The 20,246-nt window shown below is 41.4% G+C and overlaps 1 protein-coding gene across 1 annotated transcript in view; it reads left to right on the top strand.

Moving 5' to 3' along the window:
• The first annotated feature begins 796 nt into the window (after positions 1–796).
• The window catches only part of TPK1 (thiamin pyrophosphokinase 1), a 200,321-nt gene continuing 180,871 nt past the window's right edge, over positions 797–20,246 (top strand). The window contains 2 exon segments of the mRNA XM_052697696.1: positions 797–1,081; positions 1,083–1,221. Coding sequence (XP_052553656.1) covers positions 812–1,081; positions 1,083–1,221 — 409 coding nt within the window. The 5' untranslated portion in view covers positions 797–811.

The following is a 20,246-nucleotide window of genomic DNA, read 5'->3' as shown; positions in this document are numbered from 1 at the left end:
GTCAAGAGCTCGCTAAGAAAGTGTGTGGTGGCTGTTGAGAAGGACTGCATCAGAGCTCCTTTTTGCTCGAAGATTACTTCTGGGATAGCAGCGACAAATTGGTGAGGTCCAGAAAGCAGGAGCCACGGGCTCTACTCCTTTGCTGCCCTCTACTGCAGCATAGCTTCTCTGAGCCAGAGGCATCAACTGAAGCTTCAGACAAAGCTGGAGTTGAGACCAAGGAATGCAAGCAAGGCGCAGAGACAGCGAGGGGAAGTGGGAGACAGCTTAGGGCACAGCTGCATGGGGAGTGGAGTTGGGGACTGAGATCTGTGGAGATGGCAACAGGAGGCACAGCAATGCCAAGCGCTGCTCTAGAGGGCAGAACACAGCAGTCACATCCCGGGGGCTTCGAGGTCTGACCTTCCCACTCCTTGCACAAAAAAAAAAAAAAAAAAAAAAAAAAAAAAAAAAAAAAAAGTATTCCATGCCTCAGGATTCTTTAATTTCTAGTTAAGAGTCTACAAGCAACTAAAACCTACCTATGTAACAAATTTTGTGATATTACTATAAATTACTTTTCATCGAGCATTATGCTGAGCGTAAATGTCACAGTTCCACTTAGGGGCTGGGAACGGGGAGGGACAATTAACTACGGAAAACAACCACGCCACGTGTCGGCTGTTTCCCCTGTTCAGGCTCTTGGGAGCTCCGAAACAACAAGAAAGCCAGCCTGTAAACTCCCCAAGCCGAAGTTCTGGGGCTCCGAAGCAGCGAAGCTGCGTGACAACAGCACGGGGGCTGCACGCAGGTGCTAAGGCCTCGCTGCAGAATGCAGCCGCAGCTCGAGCGACCAGATTTCTCTTTTGACAGAACTGTTCACTGCAGCTCCGCAAAGCACAACAAACCCACATGCAGCCACCTTCCGCTGGGCCCCGCGCCACCGCCTCCGCCTGCCGCCCCGTCTTCCCGCTTCCTCAATCAAGCGCCGAGCGGCGGATCGCGGCGGGGACCGATCCTCTCTGCGTTACCGTTACCGCCTTCCGCTCCTCCCATCGGAGTTCAACCCGGCTGCCCGCACCCCGGCGGGAGAGGTGGGGCGTGCCCAGGTCTCTCCGTCGCCCGGCTCTTCCGGCGGAGGCGGCTGGTCTGGCGCCTGGCGTTCCGTACTCGTATCGCACCGTGAGCAGCGAGAGGCTATGGAGCGCGTCTTTACGCCGCTAGACTGTCTCCTGCCCGCCGGTACGGTATCTCCCGCAGCCGTGGCTTGCATTCGGAGCGGGGGCGGTTCTGGGGTGGCTTGCCTCGCATTCGCTTCGCGGGCGGACGACGGCCTCGGCGTGGTGCCGGCTCCGCCAGGCGCCGCGTGGGAGCTGCGGAACGCTGCAGCGCGGGCACGGCACGTGTCCGACCGGGTTCTTCTCAGAGAGAGGCTGCTTCTGCCAGTGAAACGGCACGGCCGGTCCGATGGGCCCAACGGAGCATGCTACTCGGGCTTAAAGTAAACTTCCTTGTGTGGGAATTCACTGCCGTTTAAACTCCTTCGGATTTAATTGCTGCCTTTGCTTAATTTGCCGGAGCTGTCTGGTATTGGCAGGTCTCGGGCCTCCCGTGGGGTTTGTGGCCTGCAGGGGATGTGTGGGCCTGCCTTCTCGGTGTGCCTTTGGCTTTAGAGTTCTGAGTTCAGGCGCCGAGTTGAACCTTCGCTGTTCTGTGAAACCATCACGTGCATCCAGCTGCCTGCCACAGTGCTTCCAGGCAGGGCTTTGTGGGTTGGATTTTCTCATATTCACTTACCTATATTTATTTATTGTTGTCCTAAGCTGTTATTGAGTGTTCTGTTTCTCTATAAAGAGAAGGAGAATTTGCGTGGGAAGGAGATTTCAGTGAGTTACCTTTGATTCATTGTGATGTGACATCTTCTTGTCTGAAATGAGGAATAGCTACTTACTGAAAACGTGGTAATATTGAAATGAAGGTACCTTAAGAGTTTATCCCTGGGGAAGGACTGGTGTTTCTATGTTCTAAAATATTTGCTCTTGCATTTCCGTGACGTTAGGCCTAGCGTATGTTTCCTGGAAATGTTTTTTTGTCTTTATTTTATTTTTCCTCTTTTTTATGCATGGGTGATGTTGAAGATTTAGGCTGTTCAGTTTGCAGATACCCCACAGCCCAGTTAGAGCAGAGCCTTCAGCTGGGCTGCAAGAAGTGTGCTTCTTCTTGAGAAATGGCTGCTTCAAGTGTATGAACCAATGTGGTTATGCAGGGCTGTGTGCCTGCAAAATACAGTGATGCTGTATCTGGAGCCTCATCATTGTTAGTAGCCTTCCTTACCCATGGCAGCAGGGTTGGCACTGTAGAATCTTTATGGACTTTTCCAACCCAAACTGCTCTATGATTGTCAGCATCTTGGATTGGTTATCCTGTATAAAGCATGCAAGGCTGATCAGAATAATTTTTCAATTCAACAGTTTTAATATATTGACATCCCACTTCGGGATCTCAGAAATAAAGTTTTCCACATCATGTAGCTGAGATGGGGCTCCTGAATCCTTGGGAAAGTACTGGTTGGTCTTCCAAGTACTGTTGACCTTGTCTTTAATAATGTATATAGCATACAGCAATATATAGAGTGTTTCTGATCACTTTCTAAAGACCTGTGCAAATATAGCAGCATGTTATCACGAGGACAGTATGAAAGATTTGCCTGCAGTGTTTGGAGGCTGTTACTTGAATTCTGTTTTTGAGACTGTTCACAAGTACAGTGCTGATACTTGAACTAGAATGAAGCACTTAGAGGAATCTAGTATTATGTACCTGAATTTAAATTTCAGAGCCACCTGCTCTTTGGTAATTTTCTTGTGTATGTCACCCTGTGGTGACACCTCTGTTAGGTCAAAGGAGTAGAAATTTGAAGCTGCTATGCTAAACTGAAGTTCTGAGAGCCTCATAGACTTAGAACATATTTGGTCAAACAGCTGGAGCACAGCTGAAAATCACTGTGCTACAGCCAGAGAGTTGTGTTTTGCATTTCAAAGCTGTGTTGATTTGCTTAACATAATTTAGAATGAATAACGAGGTGAAATTTCAGAGTGGGTTTGAGCTCTAAATTTGAGCGTTACATACTGAAACAAATCTGTTTTACTTTCTTTGTGAAATTGTGAAGAGGCTGAGAGAAATCCAGCCTGGTGTTCTGTGGGCTGCTCTGAAAGAATCAGGTGGAAACCACAGAAAGTGAAACTGTGACACAGCCACATGTCTGTCTGTAGGAGGCTCATGGTGGATGATGTTGTTCTACAGCCTATATATCATCTCAGGGGTAGTGTAGCTTCTTCTGTGGCCTCCTTTGAGTGACTAGCTGTTTCCCTCCTGCTGTTTCTATCCTTGTCTTGCACTGTTGCCTCCTGTTGCTTATCCCAGACTGTGCTTCAGGCATTTCTGCAGAGAGATAAGTGTTTCTAATTTGTTTTGTTTCATAGCATGAACTTTAGAAGCCAAGTCTACTATTCTTGTGACTGCTTGACAGTGTCATAGTATCATAGCATACTCTAAGATTGCCCCTGAATGCCACTTGAAAATTTTCAATAATGAAGATTGCCAGCTGTATGTTTTCACAGGGAACATTTTACTTTGCATACCATGATCCAGATTTTCCACTCATCTGCCAATGCAATTGGTGGTTTCTTACCTTGCACAGTCCTTGAAATGCTGCTCATCATTGGTTATTTCAAGTGGAATGGAGCAGAAGGGCATCCTTTTCTGTTTGCAATCAGGCAGCTCCCAGCTGTAGCCTCTTGATTTGTTCTGGTCCTTGCAGAAGGCTCACCAGACTGAGCCTCTTGTGCCTGACAGATTGATGAGTGGTTCCCCTCTCCTTATCTACACTGCACCAAGTCTTGCAACTGAGGACAATCACAAACTATGCTTTGGTGAGAGCTGCTGGTCTTAGCTTCTAGGACCACCAGCAAGATGTGTAGGTAACTGCATGGAATACAGTTTTTGGGATTACTCAGGAATATTAAGTGGTTAGAAAGTATGGCTGAATACCAGAATGTGTGCATCAATGGAGGGAGATGGAGGGAGAAACAGTAGGAGCAAAAGCATGATGAAGTGATGGGAATGCAAAGTGTATGTGTATGCTGCTACAATTTTTGTGTGGAGTGCAAAAGTACATGCTCTTCTCCATGTTGTGGTAACAGTGCACCTGCTAAAGAGGAATCAGGAGGGCACCTTCTAGCACTCAGGTCCTGAGAGGAGATTTGAGGTCGGTTGTCAGCTATAAATGCCATCTGGTAGTAAACAGTTAAAACAGAAATATGGTTTTGTACATCCTTATTCAAAGTACAGGAATGTATCAGTGTGGTGTAGGTTTCTTCTCCTAAATAGAATATTCTTCAAATACTGGTTAGCTGTTTCATGAAACAGAACTGTTCCTCAGTGTGGCATTGCCATCTGGAATCAAATCCAGTTACGCGGACCTAGGCCTGCTCCTGATTTTCTGAGAGTATCACTCAGTGATCTGCCTGCAAATTCAGTTTTATTTTGTAATTAAGTCTTCCTCTTTCCTCTTCCAGAGTTCTCAAACTGTAGCTTCATCTCACTGAAACAAGATCATCTTCATGTCATGAGAGAGTCACAGCCAATAGGATAAAGACTTTCAGAATTAGGTGGAAATGTATAGTTGTCCCACTGTGTAGAGGCACTGTAATATTTTGCATTGAATTTAGTGAGAAGAGAATGAGAGGAAGCAACAATACACTGAATGCTCTTTCCTCGTTCTATAAGCCCTTTGTTTTACTGAATGTCTTCTTGTGGAAGTGTTACTGACTGTAAACGAGCTATCTCTAATACAGTTGTACCACCGTGCTGTTTTTTAAAGGTTTACACTTTCTTTTGAATCTTGTTTTTCTTACATTGAAGGCTGGAAGTTGAAACAGAGATGGTGAAAAAGGTGTGTTTGCTGTTCACTAAATGACCTCCAGACAAATTTCAGTAACCATCTGAGTGTTCCTTCAATGGGAGGTTTGTCTGGTCTCTATATTGCACTGTCCTGCAGATTAAAATACAAAATTCAGTGGCAGGAAATCAAGGCACATATGGGGTTAAGAAATCAACCTGCTTGTTGGCTGTTGAATGTTAAATGCTTATGTACAGAAGGTGATGGAGCCCCAGGTTATTGATTAGCTTCATAATTGTACAGGTTTTGTGTTGAGTTAGACTAGTGAAGGTTTTTAGTTGAATGAGATCATTCAGAAGCCTTGTCTGAGTTCACAAAAGCAGGAAAACGCTATCGGGGATTTTAGTCCTTTTAATTGATTTCAGGAATTCCTCAGTGAAGTTAGCAGGTGCTTTCATGTGGCTATTACATAGTTCTTTTTTCAGTTGAGATGATTTTTTTTTTTCCCCCTACATGAATGTTACCTACTGCTGCAAGAAGTAGCTCCATTTGGTAGAGTTACTTGGGCTGCCCCAGTTTCTTTTTGGAGTAGTTCAGCACCTGATCTCAAGCCCTGCTGCTTACTACTCTGCTCTGCTGGATCAGCAGTTATTTTGTGGGCTAGTTATTGGATAGGTTGCTTACTGGGGCACCAGAAGCTTTAAAAATATTTCCATTGATCCTATTTATCGATAAATATAATTGTGAATTCCACAAGGGAGAACAGAAGGCTTAAACAGCAGAGGGAATAGTTATGCTGAACTTATGCAACATTATACCCAACTATTCTATTTCTAGTGTGTGTGTATATATATGTGTGTGTGTATATATATATATATATACACAAATATACACACAGACATACACACACACACACACACACACACACATTTTCTGAAATAAATTGTCATTTTCCTGTGAGAACAAAGCTGGAACTGAATAAATACAGGATTCTGAAATACTAATAAAAGGACTCTACTCTGAAATAATGCAGTTATGTAGCCCAAATAATGTAAATTAGGACTGAGAAGAGGAATTAGAAATCCAATAGAAAAGTTGGTGATGTCTTGTTTGAAATTGGAAATGTAGTTTTGTAGTCTAATTCTGTGATGCAGTTTCATTCCACTCCCTCGTTTTTTTTTCTCCCACTGATAAATGAACATGGAGAACATATGTTTTACTACAACAGTAACTGAAATAAGTTCTGTGTTTTGTTACTTTTCTAAAGTGGAAGAATTGTCAAAAGTGTCAAAAGTGGAGAATTTGGCAAGGAAATCCTACTGCGGGAGAGGCATGCAACTGTAGCAATGATTCGAGTCAACTCAGATAGCAAAGAAAAAGTATAAGTAGCAGGAGTAAACAAGTGGAACACATTGCTTAGGAAGATGATGTATCTCTTGTCTTTGGGAACCTTGCTTTTAAGTGTAGACTAAGATAACTTAATCTAGAGAGGTGATTCCGAGCCACTTATCATCCCCCCCCCCCATAAGAGCAGAGCAAGTCCGAGACTGCCTGATGAGACTGAATGTGTACGAGTCTATGGGGCCGGATGGCTGCATCCCAGAGTTCTGAAGGAGCTGGCTGAGGTGGTTACCGAGCCGCTCTCCTTCAGATTTGAGAAGTTGTGGCTGCCAGGTGAGGTCCTGGATGATTGGAGGAAGGGTCAGGTCACTGCCATTGACAAGAAAGGGAGCAAGGAGGACCCAGGGAACTACAGGCCGGTGAGTCTCATCTCTGTGCCTGGGAAGATCATGCAGCAGATCCTCCTGGATGACATGCTTGATCACATGAGGAATGAGCGTGTGATCCGAGACAGCCAGCACGGCTTCACCAAGGGAAGGTCATGCTTGACCAATCTGGTGGCCTTCTGTGATGGAGTGACGGCATCGGTGGACAAAGGAAAGGCGACTGATGTCATTTAGCTGGACTTGAGCAAGGCCTTTGACGTGATCCCCCACCACATCCTTATCTCCAAATTGGAGGGATGTGGATTTGATGGGTGGACCACTGGATGGATAAGGAATTGGTTAAAAGGCCTCAGACAGAGGGTGGTCATCAACGGCTCTGTGTCCAGGTGGAGGCTGGTAATGAGCGGCGTCCTCCAGGGCTCTGTCTTGAGACCGGTGCTCTTCAACTTCTTCATCAATGACAGTGATGATGGAATTGAGTGATGACACCAAGCTGAGCGGTGCGGTTGACATGGTGGAAGGAAGGGATGCCATTTAGAGAGACCTTGAGAGGCTGGAAAGGTGGGCCTGGGTGAACCTGATGAAGTTCAGCACAGCAGAGTGTAAGGTTTGGCACTTGGGCTGGAGGAATCCCAGGCATCCATACAGACTGGAAGGAGCAGTCCTTGAGAGCAGCGCTGCAGAGAATTACCTGGGGGGTCCTGATGGATGAGAAACTGAACATGAGCCAGCAGTGTGCTCTTGCAGCTCAGAAGGCAAATGGTATCCTGGGCTCCATCAGAAGAGAGGTGGCCAGCAGGGACAGGGAGGTGATTGTCCCCCTCTGCTCTGCTTTTGTGAGGGCCCATCCAGAGTACTGCATCCAGGTCTGGAGCCCCCAGTACAAGAAAGACAGAGAGCTGTTGAAGAGGGTCCGGGTGAGAGCCACAAAGATGATCAAGGTACTCGAGCACCTCCCGTATGAAGACAAGCTGAGGGAGCGGGGCTTGTTCAGCCTGGAGAAAAGAGGGCTGTAGGGTGACCTCACTGCAGCCTTTCAGTACCTAAAGGGAGCCTACAAACAGGAGGGGAATCAACTCTTGGAAAGTGTTGATAACTGCAGGACAAGGGGAAATGGTTTTAAATTGAGAGAGGGAAGATTTAGGTTGGATGTCAGGGGGAAGTTCTTCACAGAGAGAGTGGTGAGGTGCTGGAACAGCTGCCCAGAGAGGCTGTGGATGCCCCGTCCATCCCTGGAGGTGTTCAAGGCTAGATTGGATGGGGCCCTGGGCAGGCTGGTCTAGTACTAAATGGGGAGGTTGGCAGACCTGTATTTGGCAGGGGGTTGGAGATTCGTGATCCTTGAGGTCCCTTCTAACCTGGGCCATTCTGTGCTTCTTCATTTAGTCTGAGGAATGGGCTGGATGACCTTCTGAAGACCTTCCTGTACAAAAGTGGAGGAGATTGAGTTATGTATTTAAGAGTCAGAGAATCACAGGGTTGGAAATGACCTATAAGATCATCTAGTCACGTATGTTGGGTCAGAGAGAGCTTTTTGTGTGGGTATTAAGAAGGAAAGGGAAGGACCTGCTGTTTCAGCAGACCTTTTTACTCTGTTCATTATAGTTAGAGCTGGTGTGCTCAAACAAGCAGCAGCTGCCTTGCGTTTAAAAGTGTTCAGTTTTTAAATTGCTCATGTTTTCTTCTGCAGTCTGCATTAGTAGACTTGGTGTTTGTCCAAAGGTGATTTTTAGCAAAATTATATGACACTGAAAGCACACAGGTGTGTGAAATATAGTAGGAGGAGTGGAGCTCTATAACTCTGAAATAGGAGAACTAGTTATGAAGAATTGACCCGGCAGTGAAGCATGTCTCTGAGAATGCACTTTATTAGTTTCTGTACTATTGCTAATTGGGATTTAAATTGTTACAGATGTCAGAGAGATTACCTTGGAAACAAATCCATAATTTTTCAGGTTCTCTTTCTTTGATAGTTTTTACAGATTATTGATGAGAAGCAGATGTGTACCCATACAGATAGAGACAGAAGATTTCTAGGAAACTACTTTTGATTGCATTAAAAAGAAACTTTCCTTCAGAAGGAGTCTCCTGTTTTCTGAATGTAAAAATCGGCAACTGAATGCATTTACAAGGAATTTAAGTTAACTCATCTGCTTTCTACTATGGAATTAGTTATTCAGTTTCATATATTTCACCTTAGAGAATAACTCTGTTGTTCGTGCAGTTATACGGTTATCTCCAGTGAGAATGCATGCCTCCATCTACAGCATTCCTGATGATTTGTGCTACAGCAGTTACATAAACTGAAAAGTATTCATGTGCTGCATTGAGAGATGGCTGAGTTTCTTTTCAGCTTGAAAATTCAGCATTGATGGCAGCACTGTCAAAACATGTCAGTGCTTGGACAGTGTGCAGCAAACCACTGGCTTAATGGTGGCTTGGTGCACAAGGTGTGACTTTGAAACTACTGATACTTTTATTATGCAACTATTTTTCTTCCTTTTCCAGTTGCTATGTATTTAGTTTGAGCTACTAATCTATGTACTCCTTGATATCTCACAATGAGAAGCAGCTAGGCTTAGACTGTGAGTTATACTTTACCTATGAATCTGTCTGGAAATCTGGTCTATTGTTATGGTCCTACTGCTTGGTGGTTCGGAACTGTTTCATAGAAATAAAGTACACTGAGATGGAAAGGGAGGAGGGGGCCAGGAGGAATACTGCCTAAGCTGCTCTGTCACAAGTTACTGAAGTCTGGAGTAGCAAAAGCTGTGTTCTTGGATATTTTTTGTTTCCCTAGGGAAGGGAATGGGGCTTTTTCTGCTGTCACTCTAAAGTAGGCTGTTAATACAGATGTCATTTTAGGTAATAACAGCAAAAAATGCAAACAGGAAAGAAACAGAGCAAGATGCAGAAATAAGTACAGTTAGCTACTAAGTGATACATTGATTTGAATTTATTTGACAGATGTTGCAAATCATTTATTTTTAGGAAAGACAATGCTGTGCCTGAGAAGAAAAGAGATATTTAATTCTTCAGAGGCTTAGAATTTGTTTTCCTAATTGTTTGTGACATTTTGTCACTCATCCTATGGACTCCCTTACATGACGGAAGTTAATAGCCAGACTCCCGTGAGAGTGAAACATGAATGAGTTTAAGGTTTGAAATGTGTTAGTATAAGTACCAAATCTTAAAATTATATCAGAGTTACAGAATAAGATCATAAAATCATAGGTTTGGGTTGGAAAGGACCTTCATCTAGTTCCAACGCCCCTTCTATAGGGAGGGATACCTCCCAGTAGACCAGGTTGCTCAAAGCCACATCCAGCCTGGCCTTGAATGTCTCCAGGGAAGGGCATCCACAACCTCCAAGGTTGTGGCACTTGGGCTCAGGCAATCCCAGGTATTTATATACAGACTGGAGGAAGATCTCCTTGAGAGCAGCGCTGCAGAGAAGGACTTGGGGGTCCTGGTGGATGAGAAGCTGTACATGAGCCAGCAGTGTGTGCTTGCAGCCCGGAAGGCCAGCTGTGTTCTGGGCTGCATTAAAAATGGGGTGGCCAGCAGGGAGAGGAGGTGATCGTCCCCCTCTACTTGGCTCTTGTGAGGCCCCATCTGCTGCACTTCGTCCAGGCCTGGGGCCCCCAGCACAAGAAAGATGCAGAGCTCTTGGAGGGGGTCCAGAGGAGAGCCACAAAGGTGATCAGAGCACTGGAGTACCTCTCCTATGGAGAAGGGTTGAGGGAACTGGGCTTTTTTAGCTTGGAGAAGAGAAGGCTCTGAGGAGACCTCATTGTGGCCTTCCAGTACTTGAAGGGAATGTAGAAGCTGGAGGGGGAACGGCTGTTTGTGAGGGTGGATGGTGATAGGACAAGGGGAATGGTTTTAAACTGAGACAGGGGAGGTTTAGGTTGGATATTAGGAGGAAGTTTTTCACTCCGAGGGTGGTGAGGCACTGGAACAGGTTGCCCAAGGAGACTGTGGATGCCCCATCCCTGGAGGCATTCAAGGCCAGGCTGGATGTGGCTCTGGGCAGCTTGGTCTGCTGGTTGGCGACCCTGCACATAGCAGGGGGTTGAAACTAGATGTCCTTTGAGGTCCTTTTCAACCCAGACCGTTCTGTGATTCTATGAACATCTCTGGGAACCTGTTCCAGTGTCTCACCACCCTCAGAGTAACAATTTCTTCCTAATACCTAGTCTGAATCTAGCCTCTTCCAGTTTAAAGCCATTTCCTGTTGCTGTATGACTTTTCATGAAGTCCCTCCCCATCTTTCTTGATGGGGACCTTCCCTTCAAAGGTCAAAGGTCCTCCCGGAGCTTTCTATTCTCAAGGCTGAAAAGCCCCGTCTCTCTCAGCCTGTCCTTGTAGGGGTGGTGTTCAAGTTTTCTGATTATCTTTGTGGCCCTCCTCTCAACCTGCTTTAACAGCTCTTTGTCCTTCTTTTGCTGGGACCCCTGAAGTGGAGCAGTACACAAGGTGAGGTCATTTCAATTATTCTTCCTCTCTCTGCCGATGCTGTAACTCCATCATAAAAGGCCACTAAGTTAGTCAAGCACAATTTGCCCTTGCTGAAACCACGTTGGTTACCACCACCACCATCTCATCTTTATTTTCCATGTGCCTCACTAGGGCTTTCAGGAGGATCTGCTCCATAAACTTGCCAGGCACAGTGGTGAGACTGGTCTGTAGTTTCCTGAATCTTCTTTTTTTTTTCCTTCTTTCCCCTTTTCCAGTCAGTGGGAAGATGATGGGGAAGCAGTGCAAGATAACTACAAGTTAGAGGGGCAGACATAATAAGATAGAATTGTGAATGTGGAATGGATTTATATGGAACTTTGTAATTCTGAAGCTTAATTTTCAAGTTGGAGGCTGAACTTTGAGTGGAATTATTGCTGTGTTATTTTAGCATCCTCAAGTCTTCACAGGCTATTTGTGCCAGAGGATGGAGATGACAAAATGCTCCTGCCTTGCACACTCCTCAGTATCATTCTGCACGGAGAAGTCCCTGTCTGGATCTGGTGTTTACTTGCAGTTCTGCTCAGCACAGAAGTGTTCAGAGTCTGTGCAGAGGTGTGTCTGTCTGACAGCATTGATAGCCAGAGAAACAGAGGCTAAAGAGGCCCCAGTGTTTGGCAGAGATATTTTGCTGGTTGTTACATGTGTAGATCTTTACATGTAGATGAGATTTCAGAGGTAGATAAAAACATACTGTTTGGGAAAGACTTCACTTCTGTTCTTGAGATATAACTTTTATTGTCCCAGTCTTCTATAATATTTTCTATATACTGGAGGAGTCTTTTCATTTGAGAACGATATTGTGCTAAACGATACGTGTCTTTTCAAGTGACCTTTATATTGGTATCAGTCATTCTTAACCTCTTTCAGGAAGTTGTGTTACCATCCATAGGACTTTCTACACTTTCAGATGGATGCTAATGTTATTAAATTCCTGATGCAGTTATGGTCATGACTGCTTTTTTTGGAATTTAAAATAATGTTACAATTTTGCTCAAAAAATAGCACAAACACTGCCTCAAAAGTTCTGTCAATCACAAATAAAAAAATGGTATTGAAGAGCTGAGGTCAGAATTGCTGTATTGGAAGACATGAGTTTTAAATAGTAAGAGTTCAGGTGCTATGAGAGCATGCATCATCAGAACCTGCAGTGTCTTCTGAAGGTTTCAATTCCCAGTCCTTACTAAGTGAGGCAACCTATGTGGAAATAATTTGAAAATAACCTTGAAGGTTTTTGTGCCTATTTGAGAGTGAATGGATGTGCATCAGAACCTAATTAATTTTGCTGAGGAAAATGTAAATGTCAATTGCATTCTACCAAACGCACCCATCTACATTGCAAATTGTGAGTGAGGTCCAGTGAGCATACAGGCTGCTTAACATCATCTTACTGTCTTACATCTTTTGTTTCTGTGATGTATGGCATTTGATTTTTCTTGAAAATGAAGTCAGCACTGGAAAGTATGCATTGCAGCTGCAGTCCTTGCTTAGTTAATGTGTCCAGAAAAGCTGATGTAACCAAACTAATTCAGAACTTTTAGTCAAAAGGGTGGTTATTTCATCTTCCAGTGGTTTATAGAGTTTCATGTTAGACTTGATAGCTCCTTCATTTGTTAGAAACTTGTTGACCTCTTCAGAGTCTTGCTTAATCTATTTTAAATTGAAAAATCCTATTAGAAGTGTGAAATACACAACTGTTTTCAATGCTGATTTGATGCTGATTTGCACCTGTTGTGCATGCCCCAGTCTTCTTTCTTGGTGGATAATATTCTGCTGGTTTAGGGCTATAATGAAATGTCTCAAATCTTTTCTGTCTGTGTGGCTTCTTTAATAAACTTCTAAAATTCCGTATGTGTGTTTGATAAGAACTGTTAAAATTCCCTGGTGATGTTTGAGATTGTACAAGGAATAAAGGCACCGTTGCCTGAGAGTTGGATCTTCAAATCAAGAGAATTCTTGTGCTGAAGGAGAAAGATCTGCCTTGCTTTTAAATATGTTTGGGGTATTTGGAGTTAGTAACAGTTTGATACTGTTGACATGAGGAAGTTTATTTAGGGATACGAGCTATGCTATATAAGTAAACTTTTGTAAATCCCTTTATGGACTCTGTTTAGTGATATGAAAGCAGCTTACTCAATCTGACTTCAATGTGTTCTTAAGAAAAAATGCTTAGTAAAACCCAAGCAAGCCTAGTGGCAGCTGCAACAAGAGAGTCTATGAAACTTTCTGTAGTAATATAGTTAAGTATCCAGATACCAATTTGCCTTTTCTTGGACATGGTCCTTTCTTGGGAGTGGAGAGCTGAGAGACAGGGATCTAGGCTTACAGTGTGAAGATTAACAATGTGGGAATCGGTTGCAAAATCATTTAAGATTTCATTAACCCCGGTTTGAACAGTGGAGCAGAATTTTGGGAACTTCATGGCAGCTTATGATTTGAGGAGTTGACTTCCTCCTTTCTGTTTCTTGCTTCCTGTGGAGATGCTTTGGAACATCCTTCACGCCTTACAGTGCTCAGAAAAGTGCATGTGATTCTACAGAGAGGCGGTTAGTGCGTGTAGCACCACGTGCTCCTGAAGGTGTCCCTGTAGAGTATGCTTCTGCTCGTGGAGTTTATCATAATGTTGGTTCAATTTCAGTCATGTTGTTTTTCGTTGTCCTTTTAGAATTTGGAATAGTTATTTTCATTACCATAAATCTAATAACTTCTTTAATATTAAAATTACTTTTTAAGGGAACAAGACAGAACAGAATCGCCTACTTTTGCAGTAAAACAGATGTGGCCCTTTAAGGCAACATCTTTAAGGTTTCTTAGCAAATGTTTCTTCAGGAGCTTTGGTGGAACTTAAATGTACGAGTCTCATTACATGTAATGGGACCTGTGTATAAAAAGTTGCACGTTGTTAATATCGCCATCTTTAACAACTGAATAACTATAATTGTAGCATTCAAGACCCTGTAAATGTTCTTTCAGTGGAAATGCTGCCTATACACAGCATGGTGCTGGAAATACCCCTCCTCCTGGTTGCTCTGAGGCTATTATACTATAACCGTGCTGGTAGGGTAGTGCTCCTCATGGGACCTGTGTCTTTGGATACTTACTTTGACATACTTACCCCATACTGGCTTGACAATTACCGTCTTACTCAGAATTCTGAGTGTACAGGTTAGAGTTCTGTAAATGTTAGCTAAGCACTGCAATTTACATGTGATTGAGATATGCAGGATAATTTTTATACATGTAAACAGCGAGACTTCATCCTATCCAGACCTGATCTTTCTAATGTACAGGATAAGTGTGGGCTATTTTGGTCTTTATAATGTGCAAAATATGTTTATAGGCTGGCTAACTGAGAGGGCTGAAAACAAATTACTGAGAAAGTGCTTATTCCTCTTCTCTTGAGAACACACCATTCAATGCTTCATTATTAAGCATCTCTATATGATGTTATAGGTGTGCTTGCTGTTAAGCAGACAGTGCTCCAAGTTGTTCAAAGGTTTGATGAGCAAAGAAAGCTTCTGAATAACATGACAAGGTATCTTTCATTTTTACTTGCTAGCATAGCGTGTTCGGTTTTTAAGGAATGTCAGAACGAACTCATTGGCAGCACTGACTGAGTCCTGGCATGGGTCAGTGCTCTCAGTCTCTTATACGGACCTTTCTGAACCAGAGGCATTAAGTACTTGTGTGCATACTAGCTCCTGATAGTATCTAGTAGGAGACTCGCATAATGTAAATTGCTTTGATAAGTATAAATGCCCAGATTTTTCTTCAAGTTAGATGGATGTAGAGTAGTGATGTAAGAAAAATGAGATGTCGTCTGCTCTGATTCTGTACAGTCAGAAAAAATATTTTGTAGAATGATATAAGCTTTAATGTTGCATGTGTCAGTTGTGTTTTAGGTAAGCATCTACCCTCTTAAGCATCATAGATTTTTAAGAATGATTAGCTAAATGAAATAGAAAGCTTACTGCTTTTTCAGCATTCACTACTAACAAACCCTTGCCTTTAGTTTTGTTTCTGGTGCTCATGAAATCTCTCCTTATTCTTAGAAAAAGCACTTTTAATATTTAATATTTGATGGCAAAATGTTTCTTGTATCTTTACTGTTGATAGACTAATTGTTTTCATGCCTTTAGTACCATCTTGTTAACTTTATAGACCATTTTTCCACATAATCTACAGAATTTCCTGTGTGTTTCCTTTGTTGTGTTGTCTGCACCATCTTTGCAAAACTTTCTGAATTAGCATTTTTATTGTATTGGATTTTATTTTTTAATGCAGAAATTAAGCATAAATAAAATCGATAAAAATCAGTGTTATCAATAGGTGGTACTTCCAGTCGTCATACATCCATACTGAAGATCGTTGTAAGTTTGGAGATGATAACAGATCTTAAATATTATGTGTAATAATGGAGTGCTATTTTCTTGAAATTGTCAGTATTTTTTTTTGCTGTTGACAACCAATGTGGATGATGATTTTACAAGAAAAGAGGTGTGTGCAGTTATTGTTTTCTCCAGTATGTATTTTATTGCCGTTTTCTGTGTGGTTAAAGTCAACAGAAGGATTGAATTCTTCATAGGCACAAAACAGATGCCACAAGCAGACATGCTGAGGCTCCTGGAATACTTTCCAGTATTCCCTTCCTTTCCCCAAAAGTATGTAGAACAAATGGAATGGGGTAATTGTGGTAGACAGCACATCTTCTTCAGCCTTTACACCTTTAATGGTAATAGTGCTTTCTTGTGGCTTTGCATGCACCTGAGCCAGAAAAAGTGTCTTAGATTGTGACACAGTAATCGTGTGTTTCAGAGTCCTGTTGTTTGTTCTACCAGTACACTACCAGGTCATTCGTGACTCTTGGAAGCAAATCTTTTTTTGATGCTGGATGAACCAAACTGGATGTATGTGTGAAATACTGTCTGTTGGTGTGGACTGTTCTCATACAAGGGAAGTAAGCAGGTTAGAACTGCAGCCTGGAAAAGAGAAGGCTGAGAGGAAATGCACTACAAGCCTATAAAATTGTAACTATTACCAGGCAGGAAAAAAAAAAACAGAATTGAAGCAAGTAAAGTAATTTTTGTGTAGTACAGTTAAATTATAAACTTGCAGCCACAGATATGGGGTAAATTGTAAGTATTAAGTGTTTCAGTAGGATTAGAAATGTTTGTGAAGGAGTAAATAGCAATGGTTCTCAAAGGCCTGCCTGCAGCCTCTGGTTCAGGGAGATCCCTGGTCACAAGTGGCTAGATAATACAGTAAGAGAAGCTCTGCTTTATGCGAGTTTGGTTTCTTTTTCTCTTCCCAAAGCTTGTATGCTGTAATGTTAGTAATTGCAAAAATCAGAACAATGGGATAGGTAGACGTCTTTTATGTATTTTCATTTAAACATATATATTATATAATATATATTATGATTATAATATATATTTATGATATCATAATATATTTATGATAATGACAATGTTGTAATGATAATAACCCTGTTGAGTATAGACCTAAAGAGAATTGATTACTGATCAACACGTTTTCTTTAGTTTAATTCTTCTTCAAACCTTGTGAAATGACAGCTAGTCAACAGTCCACTTGAGCTTTGGAACGCAGTGGTGGAAGAGTGGAAGAACCTTTGTTTTGCGGTCCTGTAGCACTAATGCTTGGGAGAGCCTGCTACTTTGCAGCCAGTAAATAGTTGTTTTACTCTCAATTCTAAAATGCAGTGATTATGTTGAGAAGCAGGGAAGTTACTGATATCTGTTACCTCTCAAAACTCAGTCTTCAGGGCCGCAACACAGAATTGCTGTTGATCTTGGCTGTTCAGTTTCTTAGTCCCTCTGGATAGTTGAATAGTGTGGTGAATATATTCCAAAATGGAAAAGGAACAATAAGTTGATAAACTGCTTTATGCATTTGAGTATTAGATTGTGTGATCTTATAACTCGATAGCGATAGCACGGCTTTTTGCTTTTCAAATGAAATGCTGCAGTCTGGTAACAAAAGATCATACCGCCCAATGAATCTTACTGAATATGTAGTGAGTGCAACTCCCTTAGTTGTCAGATCATTGTGAAAGTTACATGAAGGAAGAAGGTTGACTGGGACATCTATTTGATGATAGATTAGATCGCAATATTTGATCCCTTCTTTGCTTTCAACTATCTTCTGTCTTTCCATGTTAGATTTGTTTCTGATATTGAAACTTTTGGTTTCTTAATTTTTGGTTTCTTAAGATCCTTCCTGGCTTGATTCTGTGTGTTTGTGTATGTTTCTTCAAGCTTGAGCTTTATATTAAGAAAGATGTTTGGAATTATATCCTTATTATCCTTACATTTAATGAATGTTTTATGCTAATTCCTAAATAAATGTTAATAAAAATTGTAATAGAAAATGTTTGTGTAGGTGTAAACAAATACACGTGTTTCAAGTGAAATTTCAAGGAAAACCTACTGGAAAAAAAAGGACGCTTAGGAAGAGTTCATTAAAATAAAATGTAGATCTGTTTGTGTTAAGGTGGTTGTGAAAGGAATGAGAAACTGCAAAGTTAGATTATTTACATGTTGGTCTATTTATGAGAAAATCGTCCACTGACCAATATGATGTTTCTAGCTCATTCCCTGAAATTAAGGTTGTTACAGCAGTGATCTGTTTAACTTCCTAGGCTGAACCTCCCAGGCCTCTTCTTTGTAGTGCAAGTTAAACAGAAAATGTTATCTTTCAGTAAGATGAAATACTCAGTTTGTATCATACTTTCCCTTGCTAGAACTGGGGGAACATAGTTCAGTTCTTCGTCATTAGAATGGCTAAAACAATGGAAAGTGCTCAAACAAACTTGAATCCACTAAAATTCTTTGAAACAATGCTAGCAGCTTTGTTAATTTTCCAAAAGAAAAAAAATATATGTTCTTCAGGGGGTAGTTATTGGTTATTTCCTGCTGAGAATTAGGAATTGCTTTGATCTTCAGGAGAGTCTTAATGCAGTGCAGTTAATTAGGTTATGAGCATACAGACTCAACCTTGCTATGACTCTTCAAATAACTCTGAAGCAAGATTGCCACAAAAGCCTTGGGAAGGATTTGCATTTAATCACTTATATTAATTTAAATCTTCTCCTCCTGCATAAGATTTTGTGAGGAACTAATAAATTACGGATTTTTTATATTAAAAAAGGGTTTTTTTTTTTTGCTGTGCTTGTTCTATAGAATTTGGTGGTGACTTCATTGAAAATATTATCCAGTGTTTTGAATTAAAGCCCCTGAAATTGCTTGCTCTTTGTTTGATTGGTTGATTGTTTGAATTTTTCTTAAAGTGTATTGCTCATCTGTACCATTTTATTCTTTTGTTGCTGTAAACTTTCTCAAATAACAAATGGCCATGTTCTGTCTGCATTATCTTTTAGAGCTATTTTTAAAAATAATTTTAAAGAAATTCTGCTTTTATGAGACAGCTATAAGTAGTCTTCCAAGCAGATACTGAAACTCAGTAAACAACTGCATCTCTTGTTTCAGAAACTTTTTATTTTTTTCCCGTTTTTTCTTTCTCCACCTGCAACTTTTAAAATCAAGTGCTGTATCATGGCCTATAGGACCCTTGTCCTCACATGCAGACCTGCTGGTCAGGTACATTCTCATCATGTAGAGGAGAGTAGTTGGCAGTTCAGAGTTTCTTCCTTTAAAAAAAGCAACAGCAACAACAACAAACAAGTGAATTAACTCTGCTTTCCTGATGTGAATTGAGTATTGCTTCTGTGTGATCAGTGGGTGCCACCAGCACAACTAACAGAGCCAAAATAAGAAAGGGTATGAAAAACATGTGAGATGACAGCAGAATGGTGACCTAGGGATTGATGATTCACGTCTGCTGCCATTGCAGATAGTTTCAATACTAACATGCATGGAAAAATATGCGAGTAATCATACGTGAATTATTTATGAAAGCCTTCTGATTCTTCAAAACATTTCTGCAGTGATCAAGATTAAAGGTTTATATGACTAGCTTGTGATGTCTGTAGAAAAACTTATGTATGGAGATAGAAATCATAGCTGAAAGTCAGTTGAAATAAAGTCAGTCAGAAAGTCAGTCAGATAAAATGCTTAAGGTGTGTCAACAGTATCCACAACATTACCTTAGCAAAGCCGAAATCTGTTACTCAAATGAATAAGTAACTTAAAAATTCACTTGGCATTTTGAGGTATTCAAAAGAATAAGTCCTTATAACACTATGGATGGGAACTGCTTTGCAATGACATTCAAGTTATGCTTGTTTCTGGAAAAGGTGTTTTGAAAAGTGAGGATATGGTTCATAAATCATTGCAAGTGTTTTCAACTCACGTTTTTAATGACTTAACAGAAAATGAAATGGCATACTTTTTGTTCTTCCTCCTTTTTGATTATTTTTTTTACACTAAAAATAAAAGAATTGAAGCAAGTTGAAAAGAAAATGTCTTAAATAGTGGAGTGGACAAGTTGGAAGTAAGTTACAGCTGTAATAGGAATGTGTATTTTGAACTTTGAGAATGTAGTGTGTTTGAAACTGATCTAACATTTGCTTATACACTTAGCCAGAGGAGCGTCAAAATGAAATATGAATTGCAAAATAATGTTAGTTCAGTTTCATCATAACTCTAACAAAAAATCTGTTTTTTATTTTCTGGTGGAATTTTGCTGCCATGAAAGATTTGTACTTAACCCAAATTATATATAATCATAGAATCACCAAGGTGGAAAAGACCTGCAAGATCATCAAGTCCAACTGTCCACCTACTACCAGTATTTCCCCAGTAAACCACATCTCTTAGTACAACATCTGGACGTTTCTTGAATATCTCCAGTGATGGTGACTTCACTACCTCCCTGGGCAGCCCATTCCAGTGCCTAACCGCTCTTCGGAGAGGAAATTTTGCCCAGTGTCCAAGCTGAATCTTCCTGGTGCATCTTGAGGCCATGTGTTTTTTTTTTGTTTGTTTGTTTGTTTGTTTTTTCTTAATTAATGACAATAAATCATGGTAATATGGTAAATAAGCTTGCTGTTGATGCTGGCTTCAACTGCTGTAAGTGAGAAGTTCTGTGAGGCTTTGTATTAGATGAATGCATTTATAATTCATTTAGGTGATTTAAGAATTTTTTTC

The sequence above is a fragment of the Tympanuchus pallidicinctus genome, unplaced genomic scaffold, assembly GCF_026119805.1.
Source record: "Tympanuchus pallidicinctus isolate F22 unplaced genomic scaffold, pur_lepc_1.0 scaffold31, whole genome shotgun sequence".
NCBI classification, from domain to species: Eukaryota; Metazoa; Chordata; class Aves; order Galliformes; family Phasianidae; genus Tympanuchus; species Tympanuchus pallidicinctus.
Note: the sequence above shows the minus strand (reverse complement) of the source record. Positions and strands in the feature narration are given on the sequence as shown.